The following is a 16,245-nucleotide window of genomic DNA, read 5'->3' on the forward strand; positions in this document are numbered from 1 at the left end:
TGTCTGTCTCTCCATCTCTCTGTGTCTATCTTTCTGTGTCTCTGTCTATCTCTCTGGATCTCTGGATGTCTCTCTCTGTGTCTATCTGTCTCTCTTTATGCTCTCTGTGTCTGTATCTATCTCTCTCTGTCTCTCTCTCCTCTCTCTCTCTCTCTGTGTGTGTGTGTCTGTTTGTCTCTGAGTCTGTCTCTCTGTCTTTCCATATCTCTGTCTCTGTCTCTGTCTCTCTCTCTCTGTGTGTGTGTGTGTCTGTTTGTCTCTGAGTCTGTCTCTCTGTCTTTCCATATCTCTGTCTGTCTCTGTCTCTCTGTATGTGTGTGTGTGTGTGTGTATGTGTGTGTGTGTGTGTGTGTATGTGTGTGTGTGTGTGTGTGTGCAGGAGTGAGTGTGTTTGTGGAAGCCAGAGGACAACCTATGATTCTTCAGGCATTGTCCCTTTGTTTGTTCTTGAGACAGGGTCCCTCCCTGACCTGAGGCTGTACTCTGAAAGCCCCTGTTTGTTTCCACCTCCCCAGTGCCGAGGTCAGCACATTCCACCCAATCCCCACTTTTATTTGATGCAGATCTGGGGATGGACTCAGGTCCTTGTAACAACAATACAAGGACCCAGGCCCCTGTGCCTGGACCATCTTCCAGATTCGGAAGTCTAGTTATTTTGTGTGACCTAACCCGAAGGAGCCTTTCTTTAGTCTGAATACGTAGATAACAAGAGTACCTGCGCACGAAGTTCTGATGGTTAAATGATACAATATTTTAACACTGTCTTAAACACAAAGACCCTTAGAGGGTGTGGCAAGGTCCTTAGAGGTTTGGCTTAAGGGAAAGGGTCTCCCCAAAACCAAGGTCAGCTTGTTTGATACAATCTTTGTTAGGTAAAGAGAGAGAGGTTTCTAAAATCTGCAGAAAGAGAGGGAGATAGAGATAGATAAATAGATAGATAGACAGACAGACAGACAGACAGACAGACAGACAGACAGACAGATAGATAGATAGATAGATAGATGATAGATGGATGGATGGAGGAAATGTTTCTGAAACATGAACACACTACAATTAGAGGTTACTCTATGTTCTCAGCTGACCTCTAAGTTCTAGATATTTGACATCGCAATGTTGGGGGAGAGATTGTTCTTTATTTTCTTCATGGAAGAGTCAGCTCTGGTTAAGTCAAAAAAGGGCAAACAGCAGCCTACAAGTGTGGGTGCTTTTTCCTGGCATGGGAGACCACAGACATTGTTTCTTCACTACTAACCCAACCACCAAACACAAATGGAGAGGGCTAGATTTTGTTGGGAACCAAAAAAACTCACATGGAACGCTAGCGGAAAACCAGCCAGTGGTCTTTCACTACTGTTGACTCAGTATTGACGGAACCAGGCAGCCTCCCGGCTCCTCTTTGGATTTGTATTACATTCCCCTCCACAGACCTGGAAACAAAGGCTCCAGGAAATAAGCCTCAGGTTACACAGCACATACGAGGCAGCCATGATGGAACTTGAGAGTTGGACAACTCCTCTGTTTGTGTCTAATCTCCCTCTTGCAAGGACACTTGGCACTGGATTTGGGGGCCATCTTGATAGTCTACAATGGGCTTTCATTTCAGCTTACCTAAATCAATCAAAAGTTATTCTTGATTTAATTAAGTGACTCCCTCCACCCCCACCCCCCTCCAGGGCAAGATGTTAGTCCCAGGACCCGGGGGTTAAAATGTGGAGCCCTTACTCAACCCAAACAATTCTTAAGAAGCTTAGGATCTAGTGAGGATATTGATTAACAAATCAGTAAACAAGACTGTAACAAGTTGTGTTGGGAAGTGAAATGGGCCTTGTGGAAAAGAAGCACCCAGGATTCCCTTTGGTTGGCAGCGTAGAACATTTTCCCTTTGAAACAATGACCTAGAGAAGAGGAAGAGCCAGCTGGCTGTCTCCAGCAGAGTTGAGTTCTCCTGGTGTCCCTGCTCATTAAATTATAGCCTTGTCAGTAGGTAATACTTCCAATAAGAGGAGCACAGTGCGTCTTACCAGGAGACTGGGGACGGTGTACTTTTCATGTCTATAGATGAAATGGCTTTACTATCAAAAAGTATAAATCGTCTTAATAGATCATGGACGCCATGGCTGCCAAAGAAAGGGCTCATATAAATGTAATACATAAATGTATAAGTCCAAGCTTGTAGCTTTTGGCTGGCTCCTCCTATCTTTTAATGGGTTTATAGCTAATAACAGAAATGTTACCTAATGGGGGTATCTGGTTGTTTCATTTTGTAATGAATTTAACCTGGAGAGGCCACTGATACATTAGGCAGTCTATGACTGCATTATTGATGGTTTTCATTTGATTATAATTGATTTAAATTTTTCCCAGCCCCTACATTTGCAGCCACATCCATGGCCTATTGATTGATTAATTACCCATTGGCTCATTACAGCAGACCTGAGAGTATAGTCTGAGAAGTATCTAGGTGGCCTGGGGACCTTTGCTTTCTCTTTGGACAGAGGTCAGTGGCTTTGAGTTCACTTTCTTGCCTGTTTAACTCCACCACCCCAACACAGAACCATTTGTTCCTACGTCCAACTTCAGTTGATTACCAATTCTGTTTCTTTGCCCTGAACAACAACCTTGAAAAGCTGCAGTCCAGGTGCTTTGGAGTTTTATTTTTAATTCAGCTGTCACTCAACTGTCGATCAGAAGATCTATTGAAAAGATAAGACTCGTGGAGGACGGTCCAAAGGATGTCTGGTACCCACTGCCGCAGAGCCTCAAGACTTTACCTTCCTTCCATCCACGAGACAAAGGCTTGAACACCAGGACCCATTTGTGGGTGGCTCAGCAAAAGAAATGTCCTCCCCAAGGCTCTCCTGCCTTCATCCCCAACCCTAATCACTATCACCACCACTGCCGCTGCCACCACCACCACAAGTCATAGCGTTGATAAGGACTGGCACCCTCCTCTACATCCTTGGGGAATCCTCCCCCAAGATGACCCTCAGCATACGTCTTGTGGAATTCTGTTCACTCGAGGAATCAGAGGAATCAGTGTGCTTTCGTGGGCCTCTGTCTTATAGACATAGTTGGTGGGTTCTAAGTAGAGCTGACACTGGCAGGTTTTCTTGGCAAAGACTGTGAGAAACTCCTTATACCCAGATTCACTGATCTTGAATCTCATTTTCTCTTTGACCTAATTCTCAATGCTTTTTTTTTATATTTTATATTGCAACAATCATGATTATTTTATGACATATCTGAAAGCTTATCTAATGGATGATATTTGATTCTGTTTTATCTAAGAGGGTTCGAAAAACCACTTAAACTGGTAACTACATAGAGTTTGTATTTGTAATGAAATATGTTTCAGGCTGAATGGTGAGTTCCCAAATACATTGCTGGCCTGCTCTCCTTTGAGCTTGCAAACAGGTCTTCATTTGGAAAAAGATTCTTTGTGGAGGAAAATAAGTTAAGGTTCCTGAGAAGAGATTATCTTGAATTATGTAGATGGGTCATGAATTTAATGACAAGTGTTTTGGAAGAGAAAGACAGAAGAAGAGACATGTCCACACAGACAGAAGAGACAGGTACATAGAGAGGCAGAAGAGGAGACATGAACACATAGACAGAAGGTACCTAGAGGGATAGAGGAGATGTGACCACGAAACCCATTGTAGGGTGATGGCCAGGGCACATGCGATGCTATTAGCTCCTAGAAGTTGGAAGGGACAAGACTCAAGTCTCCCTGGGGCCACTGGAGGGAGGCTTCTGGCTGGCTACCAGGCTGCATCACTCCAGAGCTGCAGGGTGGTAAAGTGGTGATGTTTAAAGGCACCATCGATGGCACAGATGACGTAGAGGGTTATGGCAGCCTCTGTAACAGATACAAAGCCTGATTTCCCTGTGCTTGGGAATTGCAGAATGATCCCACGGCTTCCAACTGGCTAGAAGCTACATCTTAGGCACCCAGCTGGGCCTAGGGAGATCATGAAGAGTCTCCTTAGAGGGCTGGAGGCTAGGGAGGCAGAACCCTTTTGTAGTAGGAAACCTACCTCAGGTATTTTTGTTTTCTGATAGCAAACTGCTCTAGGAGACCCATTCATTGTTTCTCACTACAGCCTTGAACATTATTATACATTAAAGTAACATTGTGATTATAACTATAATCATAAGACTTGCTTTGGTGTCTTGGAGGTGCACTGAGGCTCTATATCTATATCTATATCTATATCTATATCTATATCTATATCTATATCTATATCTATATCTATATCTATATCTATATCTATATCTATATATGTATCTATATATGTATCTATATCTATATATGTATCTATATCTATATATGTATCTATAATCTTTATCTATTTAATGGTGTGATGCTTAATAACAATAGGACCTAGACTCACCCAAGAAAAGAACCCCTGAGCAAGTCAGTGAGATAGTTTTTAGATTAGGTTAATCGAGGTGGGAAGACCCAACTTCAATGTGGGTGGCAGTGTTCCATGGGCTGGACAGTTCCAATGACATAAAGTTAAGAGAAGGAGCCAAGAGTTCTACATCTGGATCAGTGGGCAACAGGAACAGAATGTGAGCCATTAGGTCTGGTTTGAGAACTCTAAGAACTCAAAGCTAACCCACTAGTGATGCCCCCAACAAGGCCACACATCCTAATAGTACCACTCCTGATGGACCTATGGGGGCCATTTTCATTCAACCCCCCACAGGCCCTATGCAGAGACAACTGAGGCTGCAGAGGCATCCTGGGTTAGTGGGAGAGCTACTCATAAGAAACTGAATTGGCTGATGGCTTTAGAAGGGGCTGTTCAGGCCAGTCTGACTGGCTGTATAAACTAATGTTTTGTTTGCTTGTTTGAGACTTTTATTTTTATTTTTTCCTATATAGGACAGGTTCTCCTTGAAATTGTGATCCTCCTGCCTCAGACTCCTGAGTGCATAGGCTACATGTGTGTGTATCATGTTCAGCCTCAGACCAGTCTGTTCAGTAGGAAACTAGCTACATAAGTGGCTCTACATGTTCATGGTTTTAATGCTGACAATTATTATAGGTTGAATCCCTCTATCTGAAAGACCTGAAACCCAAGATGTACAAAATCTGTAAAGTTTTGAGTTTTGCTGTGACAGTAGACTTCTGTAACTGATGCCATATGGCGGAACACGACCAAACCAGACGTTCTAATCATAAGGTGTAAAATTCCCTCCATGCTATGTGTACAGGACACAGGTGTAACAAAGCCACCTATTGTGTATGGACACGTGCCCATCCCCTACAGTTCCCATTATGTGTATAAAATTCCCCACTCCTCAAATGTCCGAAACCCCAAATGTTTTCAGGCTTGAGCATTTGGAGTTAAGCATTCTCAGCCCAGATCACCAGTGTCCAACAGAGAAATGGAAAGACAATAGTCTTTGGAAATTCTGTTATAGAACACAAACTCTTAATAAACCTTGTAAGGAGTAACAAATCTTTGTTATTGTTTCCTTTTTTCCAAGTTAAGTTTTTTTTTAAAGCTTGCTTTACATCCCAATTGCATCCCCCCCCTTCCTCCCAACCCCTCCCTCTCCCCTCCCCTCCTCATTGTTTCTAAGTATTACATTTGTTATTAGGAGAGGAAGTGGTGTGGTCTATGTAACCCATTCAACCACAGCTTCTGTTAGCCTTAGACATTGTCATTATTTTAGTTTTAACTTTCAATGTTTTTATATGTATGAATGTTTGCCTAAATGTTTTTATGTGCACCAGGCGAGTGTCTGGTGTCCTTGGAGGATTCCCTAGAACTGGAGTCACACATGGTTGTAAGCCACCATGTAGGTGCTGGGAGTTGAACCCTGGTCCTCTGGAAAAGCAACCAGTGTGCTTCAGTACTGAGCTAGAGTTCCAAACCTGAGGATTAGCATTATAATAAGAGAAACACAAAGAGTGGGGGTTTGAGCTTCTGGCTTTAAAGGAGGGACTTCTAGAAGAAGCAAGACTTCCAGTTTACCCATATCAACAGATGAAGGGAGGAAGAGGAGAGGAGTTTTTTATCTCATGGAAGGATTGAGGCTATCTCATCTAGGAGACAGGGAGGCTGAAGAGGTTCAAAGAAGAGAAGCAAGAGACCTCTGGTTCTTGTTGGTCTGTGGAAAGGATGAATGCAGGCAAGCTCTGGAGAGCAAGAATAGGGACAGGCAGGGGTGCTGTGGTGAGCAAGAACAGAGTCAGGCCAAAGGTAGCTCTCTCCTCCAAGGTTTGGTTTGTCCAGCCCCTACTTCTGTTTCCTAGTCCCGCTACCTTGAATTGTTTTTCTCCGACTCCTGAAACCAGTGTATCCTGAGGAATGCAAGGAGTACTTTGCAAGTCTAATGAACTATTTCCTAAGAGGGTGAACATATGCTCAGAATGCAAATTTGCATAATTTAAGGGGAAGTGTGGATCCTACCTGAACTCAGTGGGATACAGTGACCCCAGTTAAACATCCCCCGCAAGGAAACTTTGGTTAATATAAGAGGCTAGATTTGATTACAGAATTGGGGTCACTCAGTCTGACTCTTTCCTGAATGCTCAGGGGAGCCCAGGATGCAGAAATAAACATCATTGGTGGTGCATAATTCTTCTCAGGGTAAGAAAGGCCAGGAGCTGAGCTGTGAGAACAGATCTGCAGCCTTCCTACAGGATCTGGGACTTTTCTACTCTTAAAGAGAAAAAGGCCGGAAAGCTACAAATATGCCCATCTCAACTGCTCTGAAACGGAGACACCCCCCCCCAGGACATGTGACTAGGTAAGCCAGGAGAGATGACCTGTCCCTTTGTGTAGATTTTATTGTTGGTCAGCATCATCAAAAATGTTTACTGATGACCCAAATGCTGGAGATTGAAACAGGCTTTTATTAGTGTCTGAGAGCTGTGCTTAGCCTAGCAGATCAACAGCTTTGCTTTTCCTGGGTGGATGCCTTGGGCTTAGTGCTGGAGTTCGAACAAGGCAAGGGGGGGGTCTAGCTTGGATTTGACCCCCAGTGTGGTAAAATAAATCCAGGCCACCATGCTTTTTATGATCCCGTTTCTCAGGCATATGCTTCTATCTATGCCGTCGTGTGTGTGTGTGTGTGTGTGTGTGTGTGTGTGTGTGTGTGTGTGTGCTTGAGAGAGACAGAGACAGACAGACAGATACACACACACACACACACACACACACACACACATGCGCACATGTGCACACATGTGCAAACATGCATATGGATACAGAGGCCGGAAGTCAACATCAGGTGTCTTTCTCAGTTGGTTTCCCCTCCCTTTTTTCTTCTTAAGACGGGTTCTCGGACTGAACTTGGAGCGCATCCATTTGTCCCAACTGGCCAGCCAGCAAGTCCCAGGGAGTCCCCCTTGTCTCTGCCTCCCCAGTGTTAAAATTACAGGCGTGTACCACTGAGCTGACTGAGCTCTCCCCACCCAGGCGTCTCCCCGGCCCCTTTGCCAGCATTTCTGTATTTTGCTGGGTTTATCACAGGCACAGGACTTCTTGGGAACCGCAGTTCCTCACTGCTCTGTTTCCTGTGGCTCCACAAATTTATTATCTGGCTTATTACTAGTGAATCCAATAAAAGAGGCCCTTGCTGGGACTCCATTTGGTCTCTTGTTGCTCCAGCCAAATTCTCCTGGCTGCCCCCAGGGCTTGGCCCCTAAAGCCAGGCTCTACGTACGGGTGGAAAGTCTTGGGCACTGGCTTCTCCCTGAAGCCCTCAAACTCAGTTCTGGCCCGATTTCCCACTTTCAGCCATGGGACGTTGTGCCAAGTGACGGCCCAAACAGAGCTAAGTGTTTTTTCCATACTGTGGTTTTCATTAGGCGCATACATGAGTGCCTGCCCATAATTACAGGTAGTAATTTGTGCCCAGTATCTTCTGTTCCACCAAAGCCACAGCTGTTTAGAATGGTAACCCCACTGGGCTTTCAGCCATACACAGGCAATACTTCAGCACAATTCGAAGCTTCTCATCAGCTTCCAGCTTAATGAATAATCATAAGAAAAATATAGGTGGGCACCTGCCCAGGGGCGGGGCAGGGGCGGCTTTGGCAACCTCAAAGCCCCTGAGTTTCCCATTTTTTATTTCATGCAAGGCTTCTTGGCTGCTCTTCCTAAGAAAGCATAAGATGCTAAAGAAAGTCCTTCAGCTTAGCAAATGACACCTTCTCAACTTTCCTTCTTGCCTCCGTCTCGGGTCTGGACTTGATTTCGTTCAGGCTCCTACCGTAGGAAACAAACCCAGATCCAAACCTTGCACTGGCTCTTCGGGGGTGGTTTTGCTTTAGGCTTTTATAGGAGTCAGCAAGTCATAGTTGGGGGTGACTTCACAGTTGGGATCTATTTTATCCAAAGGCTTTTTCGGTAGGACGTAATCAGCTACCGATAGCCTTAAATCCTGGTGTCATCTGTTCACAATTACGCATTCCACAGATATTTACGTGGGATCAACCCCATGGCAAGCCTTGAAACAGATGTCTGGAGGGTTGGTGATTGGGTGTAAGCTTTCAATGCCAAAGAGCCAGTGGCCATTTATCTGCATGCCTCACTCCAAGCTCCATGAAGTGATGGGTGGGCATAGCGGATGAGCATGCGAAACCTTGTGGCATATGTGGGCAGAAGGAACAGAAGAACCAGTCGGGGTGTTGTCAGAGAAGACATTCCTGAAGAGTCCAGGCAATGGTCTCTGGACATCAGAGGACACTGGACAGGGGTGAGGCTCGGGAGGTGGCTGTTACAGACATGATTCTGGTGCCAACTCCTGGTATGGCTAGCTATGTGCCTGACTCTGGGCAGCTTTGTATAGAACTCTCATCCTGTTTCCTCCACTCACTAGATCAAACAGTAGCACGGTGTTCATGTCTTACCATTGTCCTAGGAACCGTCATAAACCCAATAGCTTAGACACCTCCCCTCCCTACTTCGTCTCCCCGATCTGGAGAATAGAGGCCAGGCTCTCAGTAGAAACATGCTCTGCATGAGCTGGAGTTAAGGTCTTCATTAATCTGAATTCTTGTTTGGAGGCTCTGGGGAGAGTGGAGCGGGGTAGAACCTCTGTTGCCAGGCCCATTCGTTTCCTGGCACAGTAGGACCTGAATTTCTATCTTCTTACTGCGTGCCAGCAGGAGCCAACTTGGACTCTTAAAGGTTATTTATATTCCCTGCCAAGTGATCCCCATTCCCCCCAAGTCAGGAGTACCAGTCAAACTTCCTGGTTTCCTCTTTGTCCATAAACTCAAAGGATCTTGAGTTAGGGATGTATGTGCTCCGATCAGCCCTGCCAGAGAATTCCCCTGTTCTGGGACATCTGTAAAATATATTTACAGCAGATATACAATGGAATTGGACTGAGTTACTGGAATAGGTATGTATGTGTGTGTGTTTGTGCATGCCTGTGTGTGCATGTCTGCGTGTGTGTGTGTATGTATGTGTGTGTATATACCAGGGCTGGAAATCTTGGAAAGCCATCTAGGAAATCTACTGACCACATGTACCTAGTACTACAGAACCTTGAGGCCCTAGTTATCAAGTGGATGTGAAGTAACTGGCTTAAAGCTAGCATGCTTCAGGTAGGATGATTTACACATTAAAAAAAAAAAAAACAAAAAAGCAAAAAAACCAAACCCAGCCGCTTGAGTTTCCAGGGTTGTTGAGAAATTGGTTGAGGTGAGAGAAGTCGGCCTGGGGCTGGAAGCGATGGTGTGACTTCTGGCTCTTGACCAAGGGTCTTCACTTTGATCTGCTTAGAAGCAGGATGTCCCACCCTCCCTGGGTGACTACCCCTGATACTTCTCCTGATTTAGCTCTTTATTGAGGCAGTGAGTCAGGGTACAACGAGAGAGGAGCCTGAACTGGCTCTCTGGACTAACTCACCCAGAAGCCATCTGCCTGTGGCTTCTTCTGCCTGTGGCTTCTCATACTGACCAGAATAGAGCAGTCCCAGGTATCAGAAACCACCAAGATAATAGCTGTTCCCAAACCAGTCCAGCCAGGCTCTAATTAAGACGGATGGAAATGAATCCCAACTCCGGTTGCTCACCACGCATAGGCTGTGGCTGGGGAGCATTCCCACATTCTGGGCGGCCATTTCTCTCTCTGCCTAGCAAGGCTGGAAGAGTACTCAGACAAAGGCTAAGGTCCTGCTGAGTCTGGGAGAAAGGCCACTGTCTGTGACTGTGCGTCTGGACTTTTGTCCACCCCGAAGGCTGAACTGCTCTTGAGAAATGGACATTTCAAGTGGTCTGGAGTAGTCACGAGGTAAGCCAGAAAGACCTACAGAGACACTGAGGAGGAAAGCAGCATGAAGGGGTGCATTGCGCATCGCACAGTGCCGTGGGAGGAGAGAGCTAATCTTTTGAGATTCCTAGGCTAGACAGTCCTTATTTCCAGCAGAAATTTCTCTCCTCTCCTGGCCTTCTCTCCCTATTCTCCTCTTATCTGCCTGGTTTCTGGATCTCCTTAGAGATTCCCCCAGGAAAACTTCAGCCAACTTACTCCTCTTGAACAACTGTCATTTTTGAAAAGCTGCCCAGTCTCTCTGCTGTGACTTCTAAAGAGAGACTTTGGGCCAGGCAGGGTTCCTTTCCGTGACAACGAGGAGGTAGGAGAGGGAAATGGTAGAAGCTTGAGATGGAGAGACAATAAGCAACCACACACACACTCCTGAGAGATGCTGAATCTGTGATTGCTGGCCAGTACCACGGTCCTGACATGGAAGGAAGACAGAAAGGAAAGCAGAGAGCAGAGAAGGCGTGCTTGTATCCATTCCTGCTGCTGGAGTTGCTACATAAAAGAGGCATGACCCTATTTGACCTTGACCACCAACACCATACATAAAAGAGGCATGACCCTATTTGACCCTATTTGACCCTATTTGACCTTGACCACCAAAACCAGAGGATTATAGAAGAGCTGACCAAAGATATGTAGGCAAAAGGCCAGGACCAGCTTTCCAGTTTTGACATGTCTGTCCAAGAACAGATGTCTGGCTGAGACAGCTGTGGACCATAGAAGAAGTTCCAAGATCAGAGTGCCAGCACAACTCCAAATGTGAGCGGTGACCTGGGATCCAGGTAAGCCTCACTCACTCTCACCATCGCTGGTTAAGGACTAACAACAAAAGCTGCACAGCTCTGCCTCGTTAGCGTATGGCCCGAAAGAGTGTTGTTGACATTTCCCTGTCCCCCTGCCTTTTTGATATTCCGCACAGGTGCCAGAGGTGTCATCAAGGTTGATGGAGCCTGGCACTGGCTTGCTTGCTGTGATCAGCAGCTGACAGCCTGACAGTGACACTTTCCCTGATTACATTTTAAACTTGGACCGAACCACACTTGGTTGCATTTTGAATGAGAGAGCGAGGCAGGCAATAAGTCAAGGAAGGACTGTCTTATAAGGAGGTTTGCCCAGTCTTCAGGACCGGAGGACACATAGTCAGCCTATTTGACACACAGCATCGCTTCTACATTTCAACCTAACTAAAGTACTGACATCCAAATGAACTGACGTCGGTTGAGAATCGAAACATTCAGGACAGTGCCCAAACCCCATCTGGTACTGTGTGAAATCCAAAAGAATGTTCAGGGGTGGGGAGTGGAAGGAGCCATCACACACACACACACACACACACACACACACACACACACCCATTGGAAGTTAGCTCCAGTTGTCATTTCTTAGTGTGGTAGCAAAGAATAAAAAATAAACATAAAAATCCCTCGGACTAATAACGTTCCCTTCCAGGCAAGGGATGCAGAAAGCGGACTTGGCTATGTCATTACCTCTGCCTCTCCTAATGTGGTAGACGGTTTGCTGATAGGTTTGTTTTTGGATAGCAATTAATGTTAGGTAATTATTGGCAGGGAAGCACCACTTAAATACCACTAGCTTTTAAATGCTAGCAGGGTCATGGCTATAAGCAAGGACTTGTCTGTGCAAGACGCAAACAATCTCCCAGACCATTCATCATTTCTCCTTTGCCGCCCATTCTAAATATCTTTTTGGGGGAATCTGGATGCTTCCTTATTCCTGAGCAGTAAGGGACGGTGTGATTACAGTAGACGTTTTCCTAAGAGTCAATCCATACCAGCCCATAAGTCTTTTGAGTTCCATGTATTTGGAGACAGCTCTCACCTAGCCCTCCCTAGTCTCAAACTCAGCAAGTAGATGGGGCTGACCTTGGATTTCTGTTCTTCCTCCTTCTACCTCCTGGGGGTGGGGGTGGGGTCAGGATAACAGACATGTGCCTGGTTTATGGGGTTTTGCCAACTGAACCAGGGTTTCATGAATGCCAGGCAAGCCGTCTACCAACTGAGCTATGCTCTCGGTGGGTTGCATTTTTAACACCGGTGTAACTGTCACCCATTTTCTTGTTGACACCATCCTGTGGATGTTTACAGGACTTTTCAGGTGGAGGGAATGTGTTTTCTGTCTCAGAGGTCAAGGTTTGGCACTATTATATACAGCTTCAACTTTTATGTCACCCATAGACTTTGCCTGGGAAACTGCTACTATTAGTGATCTGCCTAAAGACAAATAGAAAGGTCTCCAGCCCCCACTGATTGATTCCCTGTTAAATGACCAAATTTTCTGGGCAGTAAGTTGTGTGTGTGTCTGTGTTACACATTGTTAGAAGCTTAAAATCAATTACTCAGCTTGGTGAGGAAGAGTTTTGCCTTTCTCCCCAAATATTTCCCTGGAATTTCCTGCAGGGCCCAAGTAACATAAGGAAATTCAAGGCGACAGAAATGAGACTAGGCAGACATACATCTACATTTACAATAGCAAGCAACTTTGCCCATAGCCTGTATTTCTATGGATAATTTTTCTAAGGGCAAATTTCCTAGTTCACTGATCCATAATGCTACCACATTATTGATGAAATTAAGGTAATATTGAACGTGACAGCACTTGAGAAGCAATCTTAAGCTGCCTTTTTATTGCATGCAATTAGCAATAGAATTGAGAACCACTTTCTAATAGAAAATCACCAGCCATAGATAGAGGTTGCAAATGAAATTCACTGTAGCAATTTCAGCCAATAAGTTTCAACTTCTTTCTCTCCATTTGCTGAAGTTATCTGCACACACACCCCCTCCCCGCTCCAAGGTTTAGTCCCACCAATTAATGAGAAAACAGTTAAATTGGGCTAGCAACAGAGTTTCAACTGAGATTTATGGCTTTCTCATCTTCCAGAGAGACTCCAAAACCACCCCTGACACCTCACTCTGAAATCTCTGTATTAACAGATGGGTGTGTCAGGAACACGGAACCCTGGATTCAAGTGACCAACAAGCTCTAGACTTTGAAAGAGCCCTTAATTCATATGAAGGCTTTCTGCTCTAGGCTGGGGGACCTCCCAACAGCCTCTACCTCAACATCGCCAACACACTCTTGTTAAAACAAATTTATCCTAGATACGTTATCCAACATGCCCTTGTGAAAACACTCTTAGATTTATCCTAAATACTTTAATATTTAACTCCAATTTTTGCTTTCAGATTACAAAATTCCTAGGCCTCCAGCCCCCGAACCCCGAACCCCGAACCCCTTTCTCTCCAGTAGCCTCAGCCCAAATCATCACAATAATAAAAGATGATAAATTGCCTTCAGTTTGGAACATTGCCTAAACACCCGACAGGCCCTGTTTAATGAGCAACAGGGATTGGCCGTATCAGAGTTTGCTCCAGCTGACCTCTTTGGTCTCCAACCCTGAGCAGAGGGACAGGGACGGGGGGGGGGGGGGGGGGGGAAACTGGGTCTTTGGGATATGACAGTCAGATCTGACCAAAGAGCAGAGCTGAGTGTCGCCAGCCCTGCTCTCTGTTTGCAAAGTTCATTCTGGAAAACAGCAGGCCCAGAGCAGCTGTCCACAGCAGGACAGCGCGAAAGAGGCCCGAGAAAGCATTGGGACCAGGAAACTGACTGGCTAGAGAACCCAGGAACTCGAGGGGAGTGGCTGGGAGCATTTCTTTGCTGTTGCTCAGAAATCTAAGGCCTGCTACAGCTGGTGGGCGTCCAGATGGGGATCGAAGCCTAGTGCCAGGCTGTGACGGCAGAGTGAAGTTCCCACAGCCCAGGGTGGGAGTGGACATGGGTAGCCAGGACCTGGAGGGTCATGCTAGGGAGTCCGGTGCTGGGGTTCCTCGGAAGGGTTCTCACCTGTTCCAGCGGGCCACCTTCCTCCGGTAATACCGCAGCGCCTCCTGGCTGGCCAGGAGCCAGTCTTCGGGTCCCAGGAGAGGCGGATCCTCCAGGACTTGGTAGAGCGAGTGGGCGAAGAGGGCCTGCAGCTTAGAGCGCGGGGCAGGGTGGCCGCGGCTGGGATGCTCAACCCGGGGCAAAGCTCCTGAAAAGTTGTGCGAGGCTGTGCCAAGGTCTCGGGAGGCTGCGGCTGAGTGTAGAGACGCGGAGGGGGCGCGGCCAGAGCACGGGCAGGCGGCGGGGCGCTCGCCCGGCCGGAGCTGGCGCTGCACTTGCGGCCAGAGGTGGAAGTAGAGGTCGGCGGAGAAGAGCGCGCCCAGGAGCAGCAGGGCCAGCAGGCGGTCCCTGCGCAGCCCGGGCATGGCCCAAGCGGACACCCGGGAAACACTTGGGGTGCAGACGGAAGAAGCTCCTGGAGTCCGGAGGAGGCTGGAATGCTCACACAGGGGATTAGCTCTTCCTGGAAGGGTGTCTTCCCTGAACTTGGGGACCGCGTGCAGGAAGCTCACAGTGTTGACAGCGTCGTCTTTTCTTGCCCAGTAGAGAGGCAGGGTTGGGGTTCCCTGGCTACCCGGTTGTTATTTGAGTCTCTTTGCCCTGTGACCCCCTCTGCCAGGGACCGCTCAGGTGGGGAGGTCCCGTGGAGGAGTGCTGGCTCTGGTGGCCGTGTAGAGGGCGATCACTGGAGGGAGCGCAAAGGAGCTCTCGCCCCCTAGGAGGAGGCTGGAGAGACTGCGTAGCCCGGGGCGTCTCTTCCAAGGATGCTGTCTCTCCGCAGCTGCTGAGACAGATCCAGCGGCTCCTCCTGCAGGCGGCAGGGACTCCTGTGCCCCGGGCTGGCAGGAGCGGAGGGAACGCAGAGTTGACAAAGCAGGGGCGACTCAGGGCGAGCTTGTCTTTGCGCCTAGACTCCTAGAGGCAGAGGTAACGCGGAGCCTCCCCGCTGCCTGGATTGGCCTGGCGCCCGCACCTCCGCCCACTCTTAGCTGGCACCTGCCTCTGGCATAGCTTGCCAGCCAAACTCCCAATCCCTTTGCTGCCGGCTCTGCCCTTCCACCTTGTCATCAATCCTCTCCTCCGGCTCCTCCTCTTTGTCCCCACTTTCCTTGCTCAGGGCTCTTCATACACATCCTGGTGAGCCCAAGAGAGGTGGACTTGAGCCTTTCATTTCCATTTTTAGGGTTTTTTTTTTTGGGGGGGGACAATGCAAACCCTTAAAAGCCTTTCTTCTGTAAGCTTTGCCAGATGTGTGTCTGGGGGTTTGGATTTCATTTCTCAGCATACTCGCTGCAGGGCATAAACTGGATTCATAGCAACCAGCACATAGTAGGCACTTGCTCTGAAGATACTCACGTGGTGCACAAAAATAGCTTGCCCTTTAAAAAATAAGAGCCCCTCCCACTCCCCTTAACCTAGAACCTGGGTGATTTCCTGTTTGGATGGAGTTTGACTCCAAATCTTCCAGTACTTTGAAAAGAGGAAATGGCAGGGAGGGAGGGGCCCCAAATGACCCCACTCCGAACTCTTGAATGTAGCTTGGTGTGAAAGTAGTCCACCCAAATGAATCACTGGAGGACCCGCTTACTTAGGCTTTCTCCTGATATCCTGTGAGGTCATTTACACTTCTCCACCCCGTGTTCCTTCCTTCTGAGGATCAGGGGAGGGCAGCCCTGAAACCTTGGCTTTCTCTGTTTTATAATTTGGGAGCATAGTAAATGCGAGTCTGCCTGGAGAGGTGGCCCCACCCTGGAGAATGTTCAGGAAAAGACTGTTTCCCCCCAGCTGTTGCCTGCCTGGGCAACAAAGCGCCTATGTATGCTAATTTCATTGGTTAAGGATCTCCAGGTTCTTGCTGGAGTCTCCATTCTGAGACACTGTAGCTTGTGGGTTAACACTGGAGTTTTCCCGGCAGTTGGTCAACTATTTCTTGTGGCAGCTGCTGTCCTCTCATCTTTAGATAGAAGTGCGTGTGTGTGACCGTGTGTGTGTGTGTGTGTGTGTGTGTGTGTGTGTGCCCGTGTGTGTGTGTGCCCGTGTG

General features: G+C 47.3%; 1 protein-coding gene across 2 annotated transcripts in view; it reads right to left on the bottom strand.

Annotated features, from left to right (window-relative positions):
* The window catches only part of Fam20a (family with sequence similarity 20, member A), a 53,418-nt gene extending 37,401 nt beyond the window's left edge, over positions 1–16,017 (bottom strand). Inside the window, exon 1 of one of the 2 annotated variants that reach the window (XR_388388.4) lies at positions 14,166–16,017. Coding sequence is in view for 1 of the 2 variants with exons in the window: in NM_153782.2 (NP_722477.1) it covers positions 14,166–14,569 (404 nt within the window). In the remaining variant the exon portion in view is untranslated. The remainder of the gene's footprint in view (positions 1–14,165) is intronic. The other variant, NM_153782.2, reaches the window with a different exon arrangement.
* Positions 16,018–16,245: the final 228 nt, after the last annotated feature.

The sequence above is a fragment of the Mus musculus genome, chromosome 11 (assembly GCF_000001635.26).
Source record: "Mus musculus strain C57BL/6J chromosome 11, GRCm38.p6 C57BL/6J".
Classification (NCBI taxonomy): Eukaryota; Metazoa; Chordata; class Mammalia; order Rodentia; family Muridae; genus Mus; species Mus musculus.